Source organism: Ursus arctos, unplaced genomic scaffold (genome assembly GCF_023065955.2).
Source record: "Ursus arctos isolate Adak ecotype North America unplaced genomic scaffold, UrsArc2.0 scaffold_16, whole genome shotgun sequence".
In the NCBI taxonomy this organism is placed as follows: Eukaryota; Metazoa; Chordata; class Mammalia; order Carnivora; family Ursidae; genus Ursus; species Ursus arctos.
The window spans coordinates 37,771,020-37,797,934 of record NW_026622830.1 but is presented as its reverse complement, the minus strand read 5'-3'; the positions used below and the strand labels follow the sequence as shown (position 1 = coordinate 37,797,934).

Genomic DNA, 26,915 nt, shown 5'->3' with positions numbered 1-26,915 from the left:
CCTGAGAACCACCACTTGAGCCAGTATGCTAATACTTCAGTCCACCGAAGAAAATTATTAGTGTAAGGTTCTTTATAACTGTAAGTAATGTCCAGTTTACTGCCCAGCAAATTAAATATTAAAATACCAGGAAAGAGAGAGTGGAAAAGATGGTGGAGGAGTAGGGGACCCCTTTTTCAGCTGGTCCCCTGAATCGAGCTGGATAGGTACCAGAACATCCTGAACATCCACGGAATCAGCCTGAGACACAGGAAGATACATCTGGATCTCTACAAACGAACATCTCCAGCGCTGAGTATTGAGGTACGAAGCGGGGAGCCGTGAATCCACGCACAGATACTGGAAGATAAACGGAAGGGGGAGGGAGCCGCTGCGCTCAGGCACCGGGAAGCGGTAGCCACCTGCACTGGGGAGCAGCGGACTCGCAGACCAGCACCCGCCAAGAAAGCAGACTGAGACCGTGAGCCCAGGAACGCGCGTGACCAGACTGAAAACCGGAGCTCCGGACGTGCACTAGAACTAGACAGAAACACAGAGCTTGGGAGTGAGTGTGGGAACCGGGGGCGGCTGGTGGTGTTAGAAGCACAAAGGACAAAGATGTGCCAGGCCTGGAAGCGAGGACTGGGAGAGTGGCTGTGGGGCGCACAACCTGGGACACCACGGGGTTTTCAGCAGCACCGATGGAAACACAGTTAAAGTGGCCAGGAGAGCTCAGTGGAGAGCGGACTGTAATCTCTCTGTTCTGAGACAGAGGTTAGGCTACGGCCACTGCTGCCCTGACTCTGAGAAGAGGCACAGAAAACTGCCAGGGAAAGCAGCCAGAGAAGAAAAGCCCGCAAATACCGGTTCACATTGTGCCCATTCCCATCCCTCCTCACAGGGGACTGGGCAACTCTACCCAAACAGGGTTGCCTGAGTATCAGTGTGGCAGGCCCCTCCCCCAGAAGGCAGGCTGAAAAATCAAGAAGCCCACATCCCTAAGGTCCCTGTAAAACAAGTGCACACTGCCTGGGTCCTGGTCAATAAATGGGCTCTGTGCATCCCCGCAACCTCTCCTCATCAGAATGATGAGAAGGAGAAATACCCCCCAGCAAAGAAAGGACACAGAGACTGTGGCCTCTGCCACAAAACTGATGGATATGGATATGACCAAATTGTCAGATATGGAGTTCAGGGGTGCATGGGTGGCTCAGTCGTTAAGCATCTACCTTTGGCTCAGGGTGTGATCCCAGAGTACTGGGATAGAGCCCCACATCGGGCTCCTCCGCTGGGAACCTGCTTCTACCTCTCCCACTTCCCCTGCTTGTGTTCCCTCTCTCGCTGGCTGTCTCTCTCTGTCAAATAAATAAATAGAATCTTTAAAAAAAAAAGAAAAGAAAAGAAATGGAGTTCAGAGTAATAATGGTCAAGATGATGTGTAAGCTTGAAGAAAATATTAACAAAAATATTAACGAGAATATAAAATCTCTAAGGGCGGAAATGAGAGTGAATCTGGCAGAAATTAAAAATTCTATGAATCAAATGTAGTCAAAACTAGATGCTCTGATGGCCAGGGTAAATGAGGCAGAAGAATGAATTAGGGAATTGGAAGATGGGATGGTAGAAGAGAAAGTAAAAATGGAAACTTGGCTCAAAAAAATCCAATCTCAAGAATGTAGATTATGGGAGATTACTGACTCAATGAAACGTTCCAGTGTCAGAATCATTGGCATCCCCGAGGCAGTGGAGAAAGAGAGAGGTCTAGAAAAGATATTTGAACAAATTATAGCTGAGAACTTCCCTAATCTGGCAAAGGAAACAAGCATTCCTGTACAAGAGGCAGAGAGGACCCCTCAACCACGACAAACCTATGCCACGTCACATCATAGTGCAATTCACAAATATTAGATCCAAGGATACAGTCTTGAAAGCAGCCAGGGGGAAGAAAATCCTTACGTACAGAGGGAGGAATACCAGAATAATGTCAGACTTGTCTACAGAGACCTGGAAGGCCAGGAAGGGTTGGCAAGGTATATTCAAAGCTCTAACTGAGAAGAACATGCAGCCAAGGATCCTTTATCCAGCAAGGCCATCATTTAGAATTGAAGGAGAAACAAGGACCTTCCAAGACCGGCAGAAACTGAAGGAATATGGGACTACCAAGCCAGCCCTACAAGAGATATTAAGGGGGCTTCTATAGAAGTAAAAAGGCCCCAAGAGTGATACAGAACAGAAATTTACAATCCATAGAAACAAAGACTTCAGAGGCAACATGACATCATTAAAATCATCTCTCTCAATAATCCCTCTCAATGTGAATAGCCTAAATGCTCCCAAAAAATGCCAGAGGGTTGCAGAGTGGATATAAAGACATGACCCATCCATTTGCTGTCTACAAGAGACTCATCTTGAACCTAAAGCTACATCTAGACTGAAAGTGAAGAGATGGAAAACGATTTTTCATGCCAATGGACCTCAAAAGAAAGCTGGGGTAGCAATTCTCATATCAGACAGATTAGATTTTAAACTAAAGACTGCAGTTAGAGATACAGAAGGACACTATATTATTTTTAAATGATGTATCCAACAAGTAGATATGACAATTATAAATATCTATGCCCCCAACAGGGGAGCAGCTAGATACACAAGCCAACTCTTAACCAGAATAAAGAGACATATAGGTAATAATACATTAATAGTAGGGGACCTCAACACTCCGCTCTCAGCAATAGACAGATTACCTAAGCAGAAAATCAACAAAGAAACAAGAGCTTTGAATGACATATTGGGCCAGATGGACCTCATAGGTACATACAGAACACTACAACCCAGAACAACAGAATACTCGTTCTTTTCAAATGCACATGGAACTTTCTCCAGAATAGACCATATACTGGGTCACAAAACAGGTTTCAACCGATACCAAAAGACTGAGATTATTCCCTGCATATTCTCAGACCACAATGCTTTGAAACTGGAACTCAATCACAATGAAAAATTTGGAAGAAACTCAAACACTTGGAGACTAAGAACCAACCTGCTCAAGAATGATTGGGTAAATCAGGTAATTAAGAAGAAGATCACACAATTTTTGGAGACCAACGAAAATGAAAACACATCGGTCCAAAACCTATGGGACACTGCAAAGTCAGTCCCAAGGGGAAAATACATAGCCATCCAAGCCTCACTCAAAAGAAGAGAAAAATCTAAAATGCAGTTTTTATATTCTCACCTCAAGAAGCTGGAGCTGGAACAGAAGAACAGGCCTAACCCATGCACAAGAAGGCAGGTAATCAAGATTAGAGCAGAGATGAATTAGAAACCAGGAGCACAGTAGAGCAGATCAACAGAACCAGAAGCTGGTTCTTTGAAAGAATAGTAAGATCAATAAGCCACTGGCCAGACTTATTCAAAAGAATAGAGAAAGGACCCAAATTAATAAAATTATGAATGGAAGGGGAGAGATCATGACCAACACCAATGAAATAGGAAGGATCATTAGAAACTTTCATCGACAGCTTTATGCCAATAAATTAAACAACCTGGAAGAAATGGATGCCTTCCTGGAAACCTATAAACTATCAAGACTGAAACAGGAAGAAATTGATTATTTAAACAGACCGATTAATTATGAAGAGATTGAAGCAGTGATCAAAAACCTCCCCCAAAACAAGAGTCCAGGGCCTGGCGGATTCCCCAGGGAATTCTACCAAACATTCAAAGAAGAAATAATACCTATTCTCCTGAAGCTGTTTCAAAAAATAGAAACAGAAGGAAAACAACCACACTCATTCTATGAGGCCACTATTACCTTGATCCCCAAACCAGGCAAAGACCCCATCAAAAAGGAGAATTACAGACCGATATCCCTGATGAATATGGACGCCAAAATCCTCAACAAGATCCTAGCTAATAGGATCCAACAGTACATTAAAAGGATTAACCATCATGACCAAGCGGGATTCATCCCTGGGATGCAAGCGTGGTTCAACATTCACGAGTCAATCAGTGTGATAGACCATATCGACAAGAAAAGAGTCAAGAACCATATGATCCTCTCAATTGATGCAGAAAAAGCATTTGACAAAATACAGCATCCTTTCCTGATTAAAACCCTTCAGAGTGTAGGGATAGAGCGTACATTTCTCAATTTCATTAAAACCATCTATGAAAAGCCTACAGCGAACATCATTCTCAATGGGGAAAAGCTGAAAGCCTTTCCCTTAAGATCAGGAACACGATAAGGATGCCCACTCTTGCCAAATTATTCAACATAGTACTAGAAGTCCTTGCAACAGCAATCAGACAACAAAAAGGGATTAAAGGTATCCAAATCGGCAAAGAAGTCAAACTGTTTCTCTTCGCAGATGACCTGATACTCTATATGGAAAACCCAAAAGACTCCACCCCCAAACTACTAGAACTTATAGAGAAATTCAGTAATGTGGCGGGATACAAAATCAATGCTTAGAAATCAATTGCATTTCTATACACGAACAATGAGACTGAAGAAAGAGAAATTAGGGAATCCATCCCATTTACAATAGCACCAAAAATCATGTTAAATCCAAGTTACCTTGTAATTAACTTAACCAGAGACGTAAAGGACCTATATTCTAGAAACTACAAATCACTCTTGAAAGACATCAAAGAAGACACAAAAAGATGGAAAAATATTCCATGCTCATGGATCGGAAGAATAAACATAGTTAAAATGTCTATGCTACCCAGAGCAATCTACACTTTTAATGCCATCCCCATCAAAATACCAATGACATTTTTCAAAGAACTGGAACAAACAGCCCTTAAATTTGTGTGGAACCAGAAAAGGCCCCGAATTGCCAAGGAATTGTTGAAAAGGAAAAACAAAGCTGGGGGCATCATGTTGCCGGATTTCAAGTTATACTACAAAGCTGTGATCACAAAGACAGCATGGTACTGGCACAAAAACATGGGGCGCCTGGGTGGCACAGCGGTTAAGCGTCTGCCTTCGGCTCAGGGCGTGATCCCGGCGTTATGGGATCGAGCCCCACATCAGGCTCCTCTGCTGTGAGCCTGCTTCTTCCTCTCCCACTCCCCCTGCTTGTGTTCCCTCTCTCGCTGGCTGTCTCTATCTCTGTCAAATAAATAAATAAAATCTTTAAAAAAAAAAAAAAAAACAGACACATAGACCAATGGAACAGAATAGAGAACCCAGAAATGGACCCTCAGCTCTTTGGGCAACTAATCTTTGACAAAGCAGGAAAAAATATCCAGTGGAAAAAAGACAGTCTCTTCAATAAATGGTGCTGGGAAAATTGGACAGCTATATGCAAAAGAATGAAACTTGACCACTCTCTCATACCATACACAAAGATAAACTCCAAATGGATGAAAGACCTCAATGTGAGACAGGAAGATTAGTAGGAGAAGGAAGGGAAGAATGAAGGGGGCGGGTAAACAGAAGGGGGAATGAACCACGAGAGACTATGTACTCTGGGAAACAAACTGAGGGCTTCAGAGAGGAGGGGGGTGGGGTATTGGGATAGGCCGGTGATGGGTACTAAGGAGGGCACATATTGCATGGTGCACTGGGTGTTATATGCAAATAATAAATCATGAACATTGCATCAAAAACTGGGGATGTACCGTATGGTGACTAATATAACAAAATAAAAATTATTAATTAAAAAAATCATGGAGGAGAACATAGGCTGCAACCTCTTTGACATCGGCCACAGCAACTTTTTTCATGACACATCTCCAAAAGCAATGGAAACAAAAGAAAAAATGAGCTTGTGGGACTTCATCAAGATTAAAACTTCTGCACAGCCAAGGAAACAGTCAAAAAAACTAAGAGGCAGCCCATGGAATGGGAGAAGGTATTTGCAAATGACACTACAGATAAAAGACTGTTATCCAAGATCTACAAAGCACTTCTCAAACTCAATACACGAGAAACAAATAATCAAATCAAAAAATGGGCAGAAGATATGAACAGACACTTCTCCAATGAAGACATAGAAATGGCTAACAGGCACATGAAAAAAGTGTTCAAAATCATTAGACATCAGGGAAATTCAAATCAAAACCACATTGAGATACCACCTTACACCAGTTAGAATGGCAAAAATGGACAAGGCAGGAAACAACAAATGTTGGAGAGAATGTGGAGAAAGGGGATCCCTCCGACACTGTTGGTGGGAATGCAAGTTGGTATAGCCACTTTGGAAAACAGTGTGGAGGTCCCTTAAAAAGTTAAAAATAGAGCTACCCTATGATCCAGCAATTGCACTACTGGGTATTTACCCCAAAGATACAGATGTAGTGAAGAGAAGGGCCATATGCACCCCAATGTTCATAGCAGCATTGTCCACAATAGCTAAATCGTGGAAGGAGCCGAGATGCCCTTCAACAGATGACTGGATTAAGAAGATGTGGTCTATATACACAATGGAATATTACTCAGGCATCAGAAAGAACGATTACCCAACATTTGCAGCAACAGGGATGGGACTGGAGGAGATTATGCTAAGTGAAATAAGTCAAGCAGAGAACAACAATTATCATATGGTTTCACTCATTTATGGAACATAAGAAATAGCAGGGAGATCGGTAGGAGAAGGAAGGGAAGAATGAAGGGGGGGTAAACAGAAGGGGGAATGAACCATGAGAGACTATGGACTCCGGGAAACAAACTGAGGGCTTCAGAGGGGAGGGGGGTGGGGAACTGGGATAGGCCGGTGATGGGTATTAAGGAGGGCACGTATTGCATGGTGCACTGGGTGTTTTATGCAAATAATGAATCATGGAACATTACATCAAAAACTAAGGATATACTGTATGGTGACTAACATAACATAATAAAAAATTATTATAAAAAAATAAATATACATTGGTGTTGCATATGAAAAAAACGGGAAATAACTAGTTTGCCTTTTTTTTTTCCTCATTGTTTGATTAAATTAATCTCTCTCATGTGTTGTCATCATAGGCAACATTTTTACCTCTCCCTCCCCCACTACCAAATTCTTAATTACTGAAAAATATTGTATATGCAGTCCTTGATTACATTATCTTGAATTTCTACACATGCATTTTAATGTAATTTGCATTCCTAAATTTATACAGGTTCAGAATGAATTGGATTAGGAAAGCTGGGTATTTGCGTACATATTATTAAAGTGGATATGGCATAATTAAATTAAACCTAGCAGAGGCATAATATCAGATATGTAAGGGCAATTGCTTTGTCTACACTGACACCCATTAAAAAGACAAGAGCTAATATCTTCCCTTTTCAGGATGATTTACAGATTTTGAGATAAAAAACATTCATAAATATTTTTAAAATAATACATTTCCTTGGCATTTCATTTTAGGGGAAATGTTACAAACTGATTAAACCTAGGGATTTTCTTGAATCGATGAAAAATCATGCTCATCGTTTTAAGGAATTATGTGTTTAAATAATAAAATTTCATTTTGCATAATGCCTGGAACATACTATATTTCATCCTATTTAGGACACCATCAATTATAAGATACTTTAAGTTCTCTTGAGAAAGAAAACACACTGCCAATATAAATTATGCCCTTGATAGTAAGAAATGTCCTCATTAAAGCGTGTGTGGGGGTACATCTTAGAATCAGTAAACTATGACAGTAGGTGCTCAGTAAATATATGAAGGAAGGATGGATGTTGTCTTAATCTGTTTTAGCTGCTATAACAAAAATAGTCTGGGTGGCTTATAAACAACAGAAACTTATTTCTCACATTTCCACAGGCTAGAAGTTGGATAGGGCCCTCTTCTGGTTTACGGACTTCTCATTGTATCCTCATGTAACAGAAAGAATGAGCTAGCTCTGAGGCCTCTCTATATTATAAAGCCACTAATCCCATTCATGAAAGCTCGGTGCCAGTCACCTTCCAAAGGCCCCACCTCCTAATATCATCACCTTGGGTATTAGGTTTTAAACATAGGAATTTTGAAGGGACACGAATATGCAGACTACAGCAGATGAATGGATGGGTAGATGGATGGATGGATACTTAACTCTTTGAGAGCAAGGACTCATCAAAGTAGCCTGCGTGATACTAACACGGTGTTTAGTAAACGTTCATCTAATTAAAGCAATAGCGCTAAAAGCAGGTTAATTTAAAAACAAGTAAAAGAGAACTGAAATGCCAAGTAAGCCATGAGAGTGGAAGGGGTAGAAGGGGAAATTAGAGAAAGCTTCAATTCCTTTGGTCTTTATGGGATCATTTTATTGAAAGATGAGGAAAACTCCAGGATTCTTGTTTTCTTCTGATTCTTATTTTAACAGTTCAGATATAGTTTTTCAGAGTGACAACTTTTTCTCAGAATTTTCTATTGCCAAATATTTTGAGAGCCAAATTCTGCAACTGGACTTTGAAAATTACTTCACAGAATCATAGTATGAGAGCTATAAGGGACTATAAACCTTGAAATCCAGTTCCTCTGTTTCAGAGATTTATAAACTTACCCTTTCATTCACTCGCTCACGCATTCATTCAGAAATACTTCCTAAGTGCCTGATATATAGTAGACACTGTGCTAAGTTCAGACATTTAAATCTATGGATGCATGCTGTGATCGTTACCTACAGGTATATTTGGGTCTTGGCTCAGTAGAGGCATTCATAAGAAATACCTTTATTTTCTGTAGTGATGGGGTCTGAGAAATGTGATTTGTAAATCATACATTTGATTTCTTTACTGAGAGATGACTGATAAATCATACATTGCTACAATTTCCTCCTATTCATTGACACTTAGGCTATTCTGGACATTTTGGACAGCATTTGATGTTTCAAGATTCCCTTATGCTCATAAATTTCCAATGGCTTCTATTTTCTACCAAGTAAAATAGAAGCCTTGGCCTAGTATTCAGGACTGTTATAATATGGTCCCATCGTATTCTTGCAAGTCTTAGCTTTTGGATATTCTACTTCAGCCATACTGAAGTAATTACTATTTCCTAGACATTCCACGGACATTTCTATTTCTGTTCCTTGCTCATGTTATTCCTCTAGCCTGTGATGCCCTCTGCACTGGTGAGTCCTCTCCATTCTTTGTGAGACCTTTGTCATTTGAGTCCTCTTTCTTGACACCGTGAAGGCGGAGTACTATGTGCATGGACATTGGAATCAGGCTGCTTATGGGACTCTAGTACCAGATGCTTGACTTCGAGGGTCACAGAATTGGCTCAGATATTAATAGTACCTTCCTTCTCGTGCTGTTGTAAAGATTAGGTAAGACAAAGCTTGTAAAACACATATGTACAATTCTGTTATTCCATACCTCTCTAATTCTTTTTGGTGTTCCTTTTATCCCACCAATCACCTACTGTCATTGTTATCTGCCTATATGCCTTTCTTCTCAGCAGTATTGGTAGAGAGCAAACATAGGGACGGTGTTTTCCATTCATCTATGACTCACCTATAATAACCTAACATACTCCCCTATATACAGCACTTTTCAGTCAAGTTTCTGGAAGAATAAATGAAGACTAGAAGAGGTGGATGCATGCATGGGGGTGTGGTGTGGTGAGGTGCAGCCCTGCCGGCATTTGTATTCAGCTACAACCTCAAGGCAGACTGACTTTAGTAACAAGGGCGTGGCTCCCAAATAAACTGGCAACATTTAAATTTACATATAAAAGAACTACTCACATTTCTTCCTTAAACCTTCTCCTCTCTTCGAGAAGGAGCAGATCCTTGCACGTCAACCTCGTCAAGGCGTTTTGAAGAGCAGAAGAGCTGTGTCCTAAAAAGACACTTCAGAGAGTGTCTTCATTTCTCATTCCTGGGGCAGATTTCTTTTAATGCCTCATATGGTTTCGAGGAGAACTTCTGAGAGGTCAAGATGAGGCCTAGGGAATGGGGCAACGAGGTCAGCCCTTATATGTTCTAAACTGAGCATTTCAATTAATGTTACGACCTGAAGAGAATCAGAGGCTTGGCTGGCCTCCTTCGTTTGGACTTAGAAAGACTTGGCCTGAGGGGCGCCTGGGTGGCACAGCAGTTAAGCGTCTGCCTTCGGCTCAGGGCGTGATCCCGGCGTTCTGGGATCCAGCCCCACATCAGGCTCCTCCACTGGGAGCCTGCTTCTTCCTCTCCCACTCCCCCTGCTTGTGTTCCCTCTCTCGCTGGCTGTCTCTGTCTCTGTCGAATAAATAAATAAAAATCTTTAAAAAAAAAAAAAAAAAAAGACTTGGCCTGAAGTTTAGCCTAGCAGGCAGCCAGCTGTGTCTTGTTTTACTCACCTGCCTTATAAACATTAGGAAGCTACATATCCAATTCTACCAAACTGTGCAAACTATCTTATAAAATAAGTACCCAGTGTCAACATCAAAGCATATTTTTCAAAATAATAGACTATGTCGTTCTAGACTGGGATCCATCTGTCCTCCACAAAGCCACATGCCCATCACACCTTTCCACATGAGAGAAACAAGCCCTCACATTTTAAAATTATACATGTGAACCATATAGAGCTCCCACTCTTCATGTTTATGGTTGAAAGAGCATTTGAAGTAGTGCCTTAAACAGTGTGGACAATTTCATAGATATTTTTTGAATGGATGTTAAATGAAATAAAGTTTGGTTTGAAAAGCCACTTTGTAGGATATATTTGTGACCATCAATAATACTGTTCCTTTTCTCTCCAGAAAGCCTTATACTACTTCTTAAAGGCAGCAAAGGCTGGGAGTGCAAACGCCATGGCATTTATAGGAAAGGTACATGCTTCATCTTGATCAGTACTTTTTCATTTCTTAAAAATCTTGAGAAACTAATGGTACCAACAAACTGAACCCAGTAGAGCGTGACGGGTGTCTTTCATGGAAGCAGCTGGCCAAGGCGTCCCGCTGCAGACTGAGGATAGTATTCTTGAGGTGACGCTTTGAGAAAAAGCCCCATACAACAGCAGCCTTTATCTGAAGCACCAAACGTAGCCTTGAAAGTGCACCTGGCCCAGGGCTCCTGGGCTGAGTGTAGTTCAGAGACCCTTCCCACGACCACGACCCCCTACTCTGCCATGTAACAAGACATCTCGGCCAGTTGAACGTCCAACGGGGATAGGCCTCCACCCAATGAGGGGCCTCCTTCCTACACCCTGGGACTGAGAACCAGCTCTAGGCTGACCAAAGCCCATCCTCGGGCCCCTGTCAAGGGAGGACCCTCCCCGGTTGCTGAGCAGCTTTGTGGACAGTTCCTCCAAAGAGGCACATTTTTTTTCTGTCCTTCAAAGACCACTCACTCCCCTAAGTGCTGCCCTTGGCTCCCTGCAGCCAATTCGCATTAGTAACCATGGGGACAAATGCTCCACTTCCCAAAGCGCTACAGACAGCTTGAGACAAAAGGAAATGTGAGAAAACCCAAACAGGGTCCATTTCTTTGCCCTCCGGCAAGGTCACTCCAGAATGTATGTAGTAGATTATTTCCTTAGCTTTTCCTTTATTAAAACTGAGGTGAAATTCAAATAATATAAAATTCACCGTCTTAAAGTGTATCATTCAGTGGCATTCACTACATTCACAATGTTGTGCAACCGTCACGTCCATGTGGCTCTAAAACATATTTTAATCACCTGCAAATTCCTTAGTTTTTGACATCTTTTTAGTTTTTTACATCTTCTTTTTGTTTGTTTTGGTTTCTTTAGATGTATTTAGAGGGGAATGCTGCAGCACCACAAAATAATGCTACTGCTTTTAAATACTTCTCCATGGCGGCCAGTAAGGTATGTCTTCAGCCCGTTTCTGTAAGCACAGAAAAACATTTGGCTTTTATTACAGGCAGACTGATGCCGAAGAGTTGATTCAAAGCCCCACGACCAGCTAATGAGTCTGGGAGTTTTGTGTCCTGGAGAAGAAGAATATCATTGACAATAAAATCTGGCTTTGGGATAGGGGGAGACATGGCTTGTCTTCTTGGTAAATGAAAAATGGCAGTGACATATGCTGCTCTAGCAGGAGGCCAGACACATCTCAGCTTTCCCTCCCCCACGCAGTAGGTGAGGCCATCTAGCTCAGGAAATGGGAAATAAAAGGGATGAGGACTGAGGAAGGGAAAACTCAGACAACGTCTGCGGTAAGTTCAGGACAAAGACACATGAGAATTGCACATTTTTTTCCAGTTCCATCTCCCCTGAAGGCCAGAAACTCCCCTGGTCCAACCCTCAGGGGACCAGGACAAGACGGTTGAGAGCATGGCTCTAGAGGCAGAATCCATGGTTTAAATGCCAGCCCTGGGGCGCCTGGGTGGCGCAGTCGTTGAGCGTCTGCCTTCGGCTCAGGGCATGATCCTGGCGATCTGGGATCGAGCCCCACATCAGGCTCCTCCGGTATGAGCCTGCTTCTTCCTCTCCCACTCCCCCTGCTTGTGTTCCCTCTCTCGCTGGCTGTCTCTCTCTGTCAAATAAATAAATAAAATCTTTAAAATAAATAAGTAAATGCCGGCCCTGCAGCACACTGCCTGTGTGACCATGGGCAAGTTACTTAACCGCTCTGTGCCTCAATTTCCCCATCTGTCAAATGGGAATATAAATTTGCCTCATCTAGTTGTTGCCAGGATTTAATGGGTTAATACTGATGGGCCTCATATTGCAAAGTCACTAAAGCAGTGTCTGGCTTACAGTAGACACAGTGCGTTGGCTTTTATCTAGTGTGACCTGGGGTCAGTGAGGTGGCGTGAACTTCAAAGCATATCCAAGGCAGAATTGATTAGACCTGTGAGGGAATATAAAAATGGAATAATATGGCTCCTGCCATGAAAATTTTTGTCTTGATTCCTGGGCTCAGTGAGTCTGGCATCTGTCTGATAAAACTTAGTAGCCTACTCTGAATCCCTTCGGTGCATTAAGAACATCCTCATTGTAACACCCACCAGCCTAATGTTGGGGAATGGCCCTGATACACTTTCTAACCCTGTGCAGTAGGAAGCATTGTGTTGTGTTGCAACCCCATACTGCAACACGGGGAGTAAAGATGTGCTCAAATTGGGGAATATTTTCAACTGCTCTCAGTTTTTAAAAGCCCGCACGCTGCTTTAGGAGCCTATTTATAAATGACTAGCACCTCGGAGCTGCTGCTATTGTGGTGTAAATTACTGAGAAGCTGGTACTCGGCTCCTCTCCCTTGTAATTTATATGAAATTTTTGCTCAGCAGGCTAGTTATCTGGAGTACCCTTAGATTAGGATGACACGGGAAAGCCCTGAAAAAGAGGTGGGGCAGTGTAACAGAGGGAGATCTCTTGTAATCTGGCAAATAACGCTGATTTTTCAGCCCAAAGGAATAATGTCAGGAAGTTGGGTGTGTAAATTAACCCAGCTCCCAAGCTATTCAGGGCTGTGTAACCAGCAGGGATCTGAGCCACTTGTGTTCTAAACCTGGGTTTGCTTTTTTTACAGAGAAAATCTGAAATTATATTTAGGGTAATTATTCTGAATGGCATCAGGTGGACATGACCATACATTCCTGTATCATCACCTGGATGGTTTATTAGATTTCTCACTTGGGGTCACTACCAAAATAAAGGGTTTCTGTCTTCCATTCTGCATAACCATGCTCTTCTTTTACTACTTACAAAACATACACACACACATACACACACACATCTTTTTAAATTTGTTGTTAAGTCATATCAGTACCAGGATGCAAAGCTATAAGTCTTTATCTTATTTACTCAGAAACATAAGCAGTTATCCTGTTGGGTCCATATGGAACCATATTCTTTTGCTTTTCTCTTTAAAAAAAAAACATTATATTTATTTATTTGTCAGATAGAGAAAGAGAAAGAGAGCACAAGTAGGGGAGCAGCAGGCAGAGGGAGAAGCGGGCTCCCTGCTGAGCAAGGAGCCCCAATGTGGGGCTCCATCAAGGACTCTGGGATCATGACCCGAGCTGAAGGCAGACACCTAACCAACTGAGCCACCCAGGCATCCCCCTCTGCTTTTCTCTTTCACACCTCTGAACACATCAGGCCCATTCTCATCTCCACAGTTGTGTCATTTTGCCTCCCTTCCCAAAATCCCCCATTCTAAATCCTACCCGTCCCCCAGAGGAGAGCTCAATCCTCTCTCCTTCCACAAACCCACCTCTGCCCACGTTGGTTCATATAATTTTCCCCTCCTCTGGACTTGCCCTGCATTCATTCTCTGTACTGCTGGAACTTACTGCTTCTACCTTGTGCCTTCTCTCCTACTACCTGAAAACCATGTCTCCTCAACCAGAGGAGGACAGAGGTCTTAGTACATAGGAGAGGTTCATTAAATGTTTGACAAATTAATGACCATCTGCTCTCTACGTTCATGTCAGTTAACCTAAGCAAGAGCACTGATCCCTGAAGTGGAAGTTATACAAGGGAGGATTGCCTATACACATGTTTTGTTTGGACCAGAAAGTGTTTCAAAGAGTAGGAAATCTCACATGGTGACAATGGCAGCTACACTTGCGAGCATAGCATAATGTATAGAGAGTCGTCAAATCACTATCCTATACACCTGAAACTAGTGTAACATCGTGTGTCAACTATACTGAAGTAACAAAGATTAGGAAATGTCAACTAAAAGTCTGGACATTCAGCTTTCCTTGGAAAATGGGAAGAGCCAACCACATGCAGCTGCCATTCCATGTGACAACAGTGGCCTGGAGCAGAGCGTGGAGGGGCTGCTGCTGCTGCCTTTAGACAGGGCACAAACTCTCTCATTGGCCTCAGTCTCTGTCACTCTCTCTATGATGTGGATTAATGTCCTTCTTACATTACCTGAATGGCTCCTGGAGGTATATCTGAGTTGGCTACTCCTGACCTGAAAGTTACAAATAGGTCCTCTGGTCCTTAAACAGTTGGTGAGTCTAAAGTTAGAACATGTACCCTATTTTTTCCCTTCTTCCTTCCTTCTTCTCATTTCCCTTCCCTTCCATTTTTTTCAACACCTAAAATGAGGATAGTTAGAAGACAGACTCACCGGATTTTGCCACATCCATCACAGCAAGCCTTACTACCCCCAGACCTGACCATCTCAAGAGTCCAAGACCACAGGTAGATGTAGTCAGGGGACAAGCAGGAAGAAGACAGCAGTTGTATTTAAATGTATTTAAAACACCTGTTTTAAATACAGCTGGACCATCCTTAAGAATTCTTACAATAGCTGGCCTTTTGATATGCAAGCTCAAACTCTGGAGTTTTGAAATTATTTTTCACCTATGCCTTTTCTAGTTATGTGCCATTCTTGTATCACTGAGAGGCACTCTGGCTTCATCCGCAATAACTACATTTAGGAGGTAAGAAGAAATCTGGAGAGCTTTCAATCAAAACATGAGTTCCTGAGGAACTACTATAAACCTGTAAAAAAAAACCTACAGGTCTGCTAAATGATAGTCAAGTAGCCAAGTGTGCCTTCTTACTCAGTCACTAAAAGATGAAATGCATGATGGGAAACAAAAAGAAAAGTGAGTTTCCTAGTTGGGGAAGTCACTTTTAAGGTTTACTCTTTATGTGGGATTGATATGCTAAATATCAACATATTTAAATGTGTGTTGAATGCTAAAACATGCTAAAAACTCCCTTCCCTAGACTCTTTAGAATACTAATTAGAAAAAGAAATGGTAATTAATTTAGGAGCAAGTGGAAAAGAAGACATTGATGATGTTATAAGCAGTCAAATTTGAATAAAGGAACATATACCAACAATGCTTTACCATCCATAATGACTAGACTGAAATTTATAGAATCTCTAAAATGTTATTTGGCCATTTATGTCAACCTCCTTTGACCAAAGCAGGTAACAAGTATCTGGATAGACTTCTCCCTTCTCAAAAACTCCTACATATCCTTCAAGACCAAGCTCAAATGTCAACCACCTTTGACACTCAATCCCCTCAGTCCCTAGCCTCATCTAGGCAGTTGAGTCCCCTTCCTCTAGGTGTCCACAACATTCCTGAATCTGATTCTATGACAGGACTTACCACATTTGACGTGGCTGTTTTAAGAGGTGCTACCTAGTTCATCGGAGCCCACTAGCCAGTGAACTCTCTGAGGCAGGGATTGGACTCCTACCTCAGTCCAACACCTATTATGGAGTCACACACAAAGCAAGCACTAAATAAATGCTGAAGGAAAGAGTGGAGAAAAGACTTGAACTTCATTTCCCTCTTTTCTAGTCAAAGGGGGTTATGAAGGTATGAAAGGAGAAACTAGAGAGAGACAGAATAATTTACCAACTGCCTGATTAACTTGCCTTGATTTAATCCCCTATTGGGTACATTTTAAATATTTGGAATGATTTTGTCTAATTTTCCTCATCATTAATTCTTCTGGGACTTTACTTGGATTTTTAAAACTGTTCCAGGGCAATGCAATTGGTCTTCATGGGCTCGGTCTTCTTTACTTTTATGGGAAAGGAGTTCCTGTGGTAAGTTAAATAATTTTTTTTATCTTTTCAACATATTTCTAGCAATTTATAAGGTAAAATTCACGATCGTTGACTAACTTAAAGAAAGGAATTAGTCTCTAATATCTGATTTGCCAAACTATCATATTTGACAATAGAAAAATACAATAATCCCGTGGAATATTTGCCAAAGGGACATAGAATAAATTTGTGACAAGAATAACAACCCTAATTATATCTCAGAATTATAGATTCTAAGTAACCTTAGAAATCATACAACCCCTGAGGACTTTTTCTGAGAAATTTATCTTCTTAGTGTTAACCTCTGCCTTTTGAGTGACCTTCCCCCAATATCTAACAAAACCTGCTGTCAGTGTAGGAAAAGACATAATTTACAGTGAAATTAAGATAATTATTTCCAAATAGAATCTAATATAATAATGAATAAAATGTATAATACTTATGATACTATTTTAATTAGCCTAAATCATATAAAGCACTATCTATACTCTTTTTTTTTTTAAGTGGAAGGCAATTGTTACCATGGAGTTACACATACACCTTTGAGTAATAGAGTGTAATTATCTTGCAGAATTATGCTGAAGCACTTAAATACTTCCAGAAAGCTGCAGAGAAAGGATGGCCCAATGCACAGTTTCAGTTAGGCTTCATGTACTACTGTAAGTGCTACAAATATGGCTGCTGTACCAAGAATGACGAATGCATTATTAACTACTCCTTTTTTAACAAAAATCAAATTGTTGAAGTGATTGGTTTAGATAGAATATGGAGCCACAATTTGAGGAGGAATTTGAAGACTTAAGGAAAGGACACCAGTTGAGGGAGGAAGCAAGGAGGTACAGTCAAGAAGCTCACTTTTGAAAAGATTTGAGTTTGAGGTGCCTTGTGATAGCCAATAGGCATACCCAAAAGCAGGTACAAAACTCACAAGAAAGGTCAGACTTGAAGAGGAAGATATGGGAGGCATCAACATACAGAAATTAGTTAAAAGTAGCTGAAACTGCCAAAAGAAAAGAGAGAGAGCATGAGAGGAACAGTGAGTCATGGTCAGAAATCTGGTGGTACTCAGTGCTGTATTGAAAAGATGGGCAGAGAAAGAGTCACAAAAAGACTGAAAAGTCATGGTCAGAGGAATAAGAGGGAAAAGTGATCTTTAAGGAAGCCACAGGATAGAACTTTCAAGAAAGAATAAATGAATGAGCCCTCCTGTGAAATGCAATGAGAAGCCTGCTTCTTCAAAACAAAAACAAACAAAAAAGAAAGGGCTGAGAATCCATGGGATTTGTCAATATAGAGAATGTTCGTGTGGTCACTGGACTGATTGGGGTAGAAGCCAGATACAGTGGATTGAGGTATGAATGGAAGGTGAGAAAGTACAGTAAAAATATTCTTGGAAATTGTGTGTCTTTAAATGGAAGAAGAGGGATGGAACAGTAGCATGAGAGGGACCAAGAACCAAGAGGGAGCTCTTTTTAAGATGATGAGAGAGCTGGGTATCATTTTCGGCAAAAAAGAGCCAGCCAATGGGGATGGTCAATGTGTCTTGGGAGTGATGAGATAATTGATGAAGAGGTTCTAGAAAAAGTTGGGTGGCATTAGGATCTGATTGTACCCAGGTAGGTAGAGGCCTCCCTAGTCTTGATAGAGAGGAGGAATTTCTCACTCCCAAAGACTGGAGAGATGGAGGAAAGGATGGTGCAGATATAAATCTGGAGGGAGGGAAAGAGAGGCAAGTGAGAAAAGACAATGTAAGAATTTCCTCAATGAGCTAGGAGGTACCAAGTTGTCTTCTGAGAGCAAAGGTAGAGTGATTGGGGTAGGAGGTCTCAGAAAGCCATGAAAGTTTGTAATACTCTGTGGGGATTGAGAGAGGGAGTGCCTGCCCAGTATCTATCAGATTCCTCAAGCTTCTAGAATAAGAGTCATAGTAATGGCTAATGTTTATTAAATCTCTATGTGTATTTACTCATTTAGTCCCTTCAACATGTCTAGGGGGTATCCTAAAGTGTATAGATGAGCAAACTGAGGCATATCGAGGTCTAACAGCTTGCCGAAGAGCACACAGTTAGTGGAGCTGGGATTCAAACCCAAGTGATTTGCCTCCAGAGTCTTTGCTCTTAGTGGCCCTGCTTCTAAAGGTTATAAGATGTTGAGAGCTGGAAGACAATTCAAGGACTTTCTAGCGAAAGCCTTTCCTTTTACAAATGGAGTGCCTGGAGGTGCCCAACTCACAAAGGGGTAATGAGAGAACCAGGACAAGCTGCTGGGAGCGTGCTGATTTTCCACCCTCGCCCCAAATGCCTCTCCTTCCTCCAAGCATGAGCTGAGTCTGAGCTGGGCCTCCTGGAGCTGGGATTCGCCTGCTCCAAACTGTAGTTATGGGTGGGAGGAGCTCTACTGGTCTCCTGGAATGGAAGGACAAGGATGGTGAACCACGTCCTGATGTTGTCCTGGTCCTCAGAGACCACCTCTTGGTCTCCTTTTCATTAACCTTAGGTATGCTGAATTGAAGAGATATTTTCACGAGACTGAAGAGTCTTCCTTCTTCAGGTTTCTGAATGGGTCAAGAATATAAATTTCCATATTCTTACTTAAAATCAGACTTCACTTTTTTCCCCTCCAAATAGTGGATCTATAACAGCTTGAATTTGGTTGGCTTTTCTCATCCTACTTAAAAGAGTGGGCATCACTGTGACCATTATACCCATAGATTATAACGTAAAAAATAAAACGAACAAGGGGTGGCTCAAAATAATTTTGATTTTCAGCTGGCTCTGGAGTATGGAAGGATTATAAACTTGCCTTCAAATATTTTTACTTGGCATCTCAGAGTGGGCAGCCCCTCGCCATTTATTACCTGGCAGAGATGTACGCAACAGGAACGGGAGTGTTAAGATCGTGCAGAACTGCTGTGGAGGTAAATAATGGGATGTTTTTAAAGCATTTTTCATTTATCACAGAGAGGAGGTGATACTGCCCTTAAGTTGTTGGTGCCTTTGATTTTATGGATATTACCTCTCCCAGTTGAAAGTGTGAACACTGACATTTGCCAGGCGGAAAAGCTGTGATGTAACTTGGGCTGGGAAAGGGAAGAAGAGAAATGATCCCTCCTCTCTTGCTTTTGGCTTTCCATCAGGTCAGAGCTGGCCTCAGAATTCAGTGAAGGGGCTCGGTCTCAGCCTTCTGTCAAACGGCTAGGGCAATTTGGCACTTGTAAGTGGGATCGGGAGTTGTGACTTGGGAAATAAAAGGCTTGGTTTAGCCCGGAAAATGTAGCCCACTTCTTCCCAGAAAGCAAGGTCCTTAGGTTTTTGATGATTTGGATGACAACTGAGAAAGTGAATTCTTTCAGCCCGAGCCAGTGATGTACTTTTCAAAAGAAAGTTTTTAGGACCTTAATGCCCTTCATTGATTTATTAAACACTTCCGCTGCACCAATATAAATACCTCCATGTTGCAATCTGGCCCCTCTGAAACTCATTTCAAAGGCTGCCAGCTAATAATCTATCTTTAGATTTGCTCCTTTGCCAACTTCCTAATGAATTATGTATGGCTAACCTCTTTTGGTTACATAAGGGCTATTCAGCTAAGTTGACGCTTGTCCCCACAGAGCTCTGCACACCTCCCTCGCGGTTATGTCACCTACACCCTCAAGCACCGTCTTCCCTTCATTCTCTCCTTTCCACATTAGCTGTGGCCTTATAACTCACCCTTGCAGAGCAGCAGTACCCAGAAAGTTCCTTTTTTTTAAAAGCAGAAGTCGATCCATTCTTGTCCTGCCAAATAGCTTCTAAGTCAGGAGAGTTTATTACGTAAATGTAAAATAAGCCTCAGGAAGTTTCAGCTCAAGACCAAAAAATATACGCTTGTAATCTTTGTGCCTCTGAGAGGTATTATCTCTTCCCCCTAAATAGTTTTTAAAAGCCACGCTTTAGACCCCAAATCCTTGCCTGACCACCCAACAGAAGCTGAAGACTGACTTCACTTATCATTTGACGGGGATGAAGTATATCAGCTAACTAGTCTGCTTGATTTCTTTTTCCATGTACAGCTTTATAAAGGTGTCTGTGAACTAGGCCACTGGGCTGAGAAGTTCCTGACAGCATACTTCGCCTATAAGGATGGTGATATAGATTCTTCTCTCGTTCAGTATGCGCTACTTGCAGAAATGGGGTATGAAGTGGCTCAAAGCAATTCAGCATTCATTTTGGAATCGAGTAAGATAAGTTAAAATTCTCTGCAATTCCCCAATCATACATATGCATAAATGACTTTACTACACGGGTATTTTAAGCCTTCCTAATGAAACGTCTCCCTTTTTTAGAAAAGGCTAAGATTCTTGAAAAAGAGAAGATGTTTCCAATGGCACTTCTCCTGTGGAATCGAGCTGCCATTCAAGGTACAGAACCTACATAAAAATGAACACACACCTGGTCCTTGTCCACTCTTCGTCATCAGTTTGCTCCAGCTGAGTTTTGGGCATATAAGCAGAAAGCCGCAGGATATTAATCAGGTTGTCTTTCGAACTGTACCAATCTTGGGGTCAGCCTCTGGTGAGGGGTCATTTCCAGGAATTTCTTTTCTTTGTTATTCTCAAGGTCCCTGGTTTGGTAAACCACAGGGATTTTTCTATGGCTTTGTCTCCACGGCACCAGAGCAGTTGTTTGAAACATGACAGTTTTTACTCAGGAAACCAGTTTTCTTGTTCTGACTTCAGTCCCTCAGTTGCTGAGGTTTTTTTCTGAACTTATCAGAGAAGTGACCTATGTCTCAATGGATTTATAAGGCAAAATTATTTATGGATCTAAGACTCATTTGATTGCTCTTCTAAAATAGCACACTTACAAATTTCAGATCTTTACTATAACTGTTAACATGTTAGCATCAGAAAACAAAACAGAACAAAGCCCAGAGTCAAATATCAGGATGCTGTCCCTGTTCCTGGGGTTCCTGTGCCCCGTTTACGGGGTTCACCTGGGATGAAGAATATACACTCTCGCTGGCGGGAAAGCATTGGCAGGTGGCATTATTAAAAGCAAACGGAGGCTGCGGAGCTCTCACGATCAGGATTTGGGTATGTGAGGAACTCTCATGCAGCGAAAGAGCAATTTTTACTTAAGACCGTCTCATGGTAAGGTCGAATCATCTCTTTTCCACAACTAGTGAATGGGATACTGAATAATTCTCAACTGCCACTAATACGAAGCCGAGGGGAAAAGTCACAGGGGTGCCTTCGCAGATCCGGCCGAGCCAGTGACGGAGCAGCAAGCCAGCCGTGCGATTTCGCGAGAAATTCCCTAAAGAAGAAAAGTGTGTTTTCTAAAATTCAATGAAGACCTTGTTTGCCGTAGGGAAACAACACCAATCTCTCAGCTGGGGTAGATCAGCTCAAGTGCGGCCAATAGAGGCTTATTCCAAGCCAGGAAATGCATGGAAATTGCACTGAGGAAAAGAGACATTGAAAGCGAGGGGACATTAATATTGAACAGAAGTCACCAACATAAAAAAAATGGTCAGGCCGCTAAGAATAATTATGTGTCACAAGAGAGGTCAGGCATGAGTGTCCCTGGAGATGAGGCTGTTGAGAGCCTCACCTGAGGTCGAAATCGTCGTAATGAAAGTATTTCATCAGCGCTGGTGGTGCTCCTTTCAGCAGTGGCTGCATGTGAGGAGAATGCTGACCCGTCAGGACTCAGTCACACGCTGTGACTGTGAGATTCAAGGGGGGAATCCCTCCCGCTCTCGAGTGACCCCCTGAGAGCCTGCCAGGGGCACCATATGTCCCCAGTCAGCCCCTTAATAACAGTGCAGCTGACTCCTCTGGAAAACCTGCTTGTTCGCTGCCTTCCTGCTCAGGGACTTCAGAGGTCCTGCTTCTTGCTTGAAAATGCACAGAAGTCCTGTCTTTTCATGGTTACGGCCCAGAAAGAATCTTCAGGTCGATGGAGGACAGCTTTGGGAAAAATTAGAAATGGAGTAGGTTTCTTGTTAAGGCTCTAAGGACCTTTTGCCTCTCCAGGTCCGTCCAGGCCCCTCTCTTGGGTAGCATTGCTATAAAGACTTGCCCCCAGCTGCCTGTACCTTTTGAAGCATCTGGGAAGCAAACCCTGTTAACCAATGTCTTTAGCGGCTTATGAATTTTAGGATGATACCTCTACTCAGAAAGAGGTAATGATGGTTCATGGTATTACATTTTAATAAAGGATTCTAGATGATTAAAAGAACTTCAGTACCCAAAGGAATCAGTTTCAAAGGATTTTACACATTGCAGTAGGCCAAATACGGGAAAAATTTTGGATGGAAGGAATCCTGTAGCCCTTAATTATACACCTCAGACCATACTACACAGGGCACTTCCTCCTTTTCTAGGTAAGTCTAGATCGTGCCAGAAGGTTTGGCCACACCTAAGACGGATGTCCTAGATTAGCATTCCCTCATCTTTTCAATTAACATTTTCCTAGTGAATGGAAACTTGGACCCCAAAGGAACCCTTAGAGGCCATCCCTAAGTGGCCTTTGGGAGATTGAAGTCTCATATCTTAAGAAGTCACGTGAACTTTGTCCTGAATATATCCAAATTTGTTGAAAAGTAAGATTCTAAATTATTTTAACATTTGGGGAAAGCATTTTCTAAAATGTTTCCTACCGTGTCTGTCCATTCATTCCATAAATATTTGTCAAGTACCGTTGTAGGCCTGGTACAGTATCAGTGATCAAGAACTTCAAAGTTCTTGTCCTCCTAAGAGAGAGAGAAAATAAATTCTTGAGAGAGAGAGAAAGTAAACAAATAAGATAACAGCAATATGTGCTGTGAAGGAAAGAAAACGTGGAGGTGAGATAGGTAACTCCTGGGGTGGGGGGTGAGGGGACGCTTTAGACAAGGCAGTCAGAAAAGGCCTCTGGGAGGGAAGTGACATTTGCAGTGAGACCTGAATAATGAGAAACCAGGGACATGAAGAGTCAGAGGAAGTCCAAACATGACAGGCAGAGGGACATGAAGAATCTTAATGCAGAGGTCGTGGGGCAAGAATGAGCTTGGTATGTTGAAGGGGTATTACGGAATATTAAGAAAGCTAGAGCATATCAAGAAAGTGACATGTGATGAGGCTAGTCAGGGAGGTGAAAGGTAGATGAAGCAGGACTGGGAGGTCAGGTAGGGAGTCTGGATATTATTCCAAGTGCAAAGTGAAGCACTTTGGGGCTAACGGAAATAACAGAATTTGACTTTACATTAAAAAAAAAAATCATCCTGGGGGGCGCCTGGGTGGGCTTAGTTAAGTGACCAACTCTTGATTTCAGCTCAGGTCATGATCTCAGGCCTGTGTGGGCGCTCTGCGCTCAATGGAGAGTCTGCTGGAGATTCTCTCTCTCTCTCTCTGCTCCTCCCCCCAATTGGGGTGTGCGCGCGCACGCACGTTCTCTTTAAAGAAAAATCATCCTGGCTGTTGTACAGAGAATATATTGAAAAGTGGAGAAAAAAGAACAGTTTGGAGGCTATTGTAGTTATCCAGGCTTGACCTAGGTGGTGAAGGAGACAGCAACAAACAGGTATGTTTTAGAGGTAGGACCTGCTGAAGGATTCAATAAGAAATGAGGGGGAAATAACTAGGAATAACTACCTTATGTTTACGGCCTTAACAATGGCACTAGCACTGAGATTGGGAAGGAAAGGATGATTTGGTTTGATTTGGTTTGAGGGAGGTAGGTAGCAAGGTGTTAGGAACCTCGATTGCGTGCTTTGAGATCCAAGTAGAGAAGTCAAAGAGGCGATTAGAGGAGCTGGGGGCTTGGGGAGAGACAGGGCTATAGATAAAATTCAGGAAGAGTGAACATCAAGATAGGCATGGAAGTAATCACCTAGGAAAAGAGATAGAGGAGAGTGGTAGAGAGAGGAGGGTTAGAGAGAAGAGAGAAGAGAAGAAAGAGAAGAAAGGGGAAAAAAGGAACCAAATAATAAACCCTTAATGTTCCAACATTTATAAGCTGGGCAGAGGACCAATCAGGCAAGAGTTTGGAAAGGAGAGGCCTATGAGGCAGGAGGGAAATCAGGAGGTTGTAAGGTCACTGGTGTCAAGAGAGGGAAGTGCATGGGCAGGTAGGTCCAATGACTCCAGGGCTGCTTAGAGGTCCGTAAGATGAGGACAGGGAAGTCACCGGTGGGTTCACCTGCATGGAGGTTATCAACCTCCTTGAAAGTGGCAGTTTCATGGAGATGGGCAGAAGCCAGATTGGAGGGGGTTGAAGAGTGCATGGGAGGTGAAGCTTTGGAGATAGTCAGTATAGAACACACTTTGAAAAAGGCTGAGTATGAAGGGAGCAGAGAAATGGGGAGTAGTTAGATGGACGCACCATGGGATAAAGAGAGGATTTTTTTGTTGTTGTTGACAGAAGATACCAATGTGTGTTTAAATGATTGATGGGACTGATCTAGGAAAGGAGACTTGAGTGATGCAGGAGAGCAGACCTTCAGGGGTGAAGTTTGAGAACCAGAAGGGTGGGATCCAGTTTCCCAAGAGTTGACATACCTTCAAAAAATAAATTTAATAGGTAAAATTCCTAATTTTGTATTCTTTAAGAACATTCGTACTATACCATGGGAGTTGTCCTGCAATGAAGACAGCTAAAGATGAGTGTTAGATTTTATATTCCAGAAGTTATATCTAATTTTGATTCTAAGATTCTGAGTGTTTTGTTTTTCTTTTTAATGTATATTACCATTAGGTTGAGTTACTAGAAACTGTACATGAATCATCAGAGTTCTTTTTCTTCTCTTTCTAACATTTCTATCAGGCAATGCATTCGCTAGAGTAAAAATTGGAGATTACCATTACTATGGCTACGGAACTAAGAAAGACTATCAGACCGCAGCCACACATTACAGCATTGCAGCCGACAAGTACCACAGCGCACAAGCCATGTTCAATCTGGCCTATATGTACGAACACGGTTTAGGTATCGCGAAGGTAATAATCTAAACCTAGTAAGGCAGCTGTATGGGAAGGGAAAATTTGTAAATGTTTTTAATTTCACTGATGTCATCAGTGTAGAGGAAGGAAAGGAAAGACAACATTTGCTGAGATTCCCCCCCGCCCAGCCAACACATAATACTTACCCTAACGTGAACCCTATAAGGAGGAAATTATTTTCTCCATTTATGCCCAAAGACATAACTAACGAGTTGAAATAATTCTAGTCCAGGCTAATTAGATTCATAACTTCAAGCTTTTTTCAACAATAGTAGTGGGTCCTGCCCCTACTCCCTTCCACCTCCAGGCCTTTTTCCATTAAAATTTCCATTGACTCTGAAGCTCTCAGTAAGCAAGGAGAAAGTGAGAATGAGGTCAGAGCTGGATACCAAGGTGACATTAATCCAGAATTGTCTTATAAATCACCCACTGTGTACATGACACAGTGCTGAGCACCCTAGAGTATCCTAAGAAAATAGATCTCCATCCTTCAAAGACTACACTTTCCTTGAGGAGATAAAGGCATATTTATTAAGACAGCTAACATGACAAGGAGATATTGGGTAAATCCCTTAGTAAGTGTAATTAAGGCAGAAGATGGCATTGGGTTCTGACACAGTGAGAAAGGTGTGTTAAATATCAATAATGATAGTAATAGCCAGGCATTGGTGTGTTATATATACTATGCCATTCAAATCACAGAACCACTCAATGAGATAAGCCCTATCACTGTCATCAATGTATGCATCAGGAAACCAAGAGTGTAGAGAGGTTAAGTCACATGGCCAACTTTGCAGAACTCATTGGTGGCGAAGTCAGAATTTGAACCCAGGTCTGTCTGACCCCATGATTTTTGGGGGAAAGAGTGAGCTCTGCCTTGATTCTTTCTTAGTGCTTAAGTATATATTTCATATCAGGGATACTCCTGACTGCATTTTGAGAGCCAAATAATGAGGGGGTTATCAGCTTTTCTATGCTTTCTTCTTTCTTCCAGTTGTGCTAGTAGTTGAGAGTTATTGATGGGGAATTTCCTATCTGACAGCTAATGGTACACCCTGCAACAACCAAGGGCTTCATATCCAGGCACCGAACAATCCAGATCTTCCTGAGGTCTCACTGGGGCCTGCCTTTTGGCTGGTCACTTTTCATCATCCCCAGCACCTTAAGCAATGGAAAGGATGACAAACCCCAATCCAGTCTGTTTCCCCATTCTTAGCAGGTACAAGCTTCCTGTGTTTGTAAAATAGGATCAAATAGCTAAATCAGAAGATTTCTTTCGATGTCATTTAGCCACACCCTACTCCCTTCCAACCATCATCCACAGCTGTAAAACAGAACAATGATACCTCCCCTCCCCAGGTTTAGAAATAAAACAATAAGCCTTTGAGAAGGGGCTCTGTAGTCAGTGTGTGGCATGACTGGTATTTAGATCAGAAGAGAATTTGAGTGACTGCCAAGTAAAGCTTCATTAAAATTAAAGCTTTTGTACATCATTCCTCATTTAAAATGTAACAATAATGGTGACAGGAACACCGTGTGTATCATGGATAAAAGTG

The 26,915-nt window shown here is 42.0% G+C and overlaps 1 protein-coding gene across 3 annotated transcripts in view; it reads left to right on the top strand.

The window, feature by feature from the left end:
* The window catches only part of SEL1L2 (SEL1L2 adaptor subunit of ERAD E3 ubiquitin ligase), a 59,342-nt gene that overhangs the window by 26,035 nt on the left and 6,392 nt on the right, over positions 1-26,915 (top strand). For 2 of the 3 annotated variants that reach the window (XM_044385675.3, XM_044385674.3), the window contains 6 exons: positions 10,653-10,721; positions 11,645-11,722; positions 16,332-16,394; positions 16,966-17,053; positions 19,163-19,311; positions 20,719-20,793. In XM_044385675.3, the coding sequence (XP_044241610.1) occupies positions 10,653-10,721; positions 11,645-11,722; positions 16,332-16,394; positions 16,966-17,053; positions 19,163-19,311; positions 20,719-20,793 (522 nt within the window). Of the gene's footprint in view, positions 1-10,652; positions 10,722-11,644; positions 11,723-16,331; positions 16,395-16,965; positions 17,054-19,162; positions 19,312-20,445; positions 20,612-20,718; positions 20,794-25,183; positions 25,357-26,915 lie in introns of all 3 variants that reach the window. The other variant, XM_026502892.4, reaches the window with a different exon arrangement.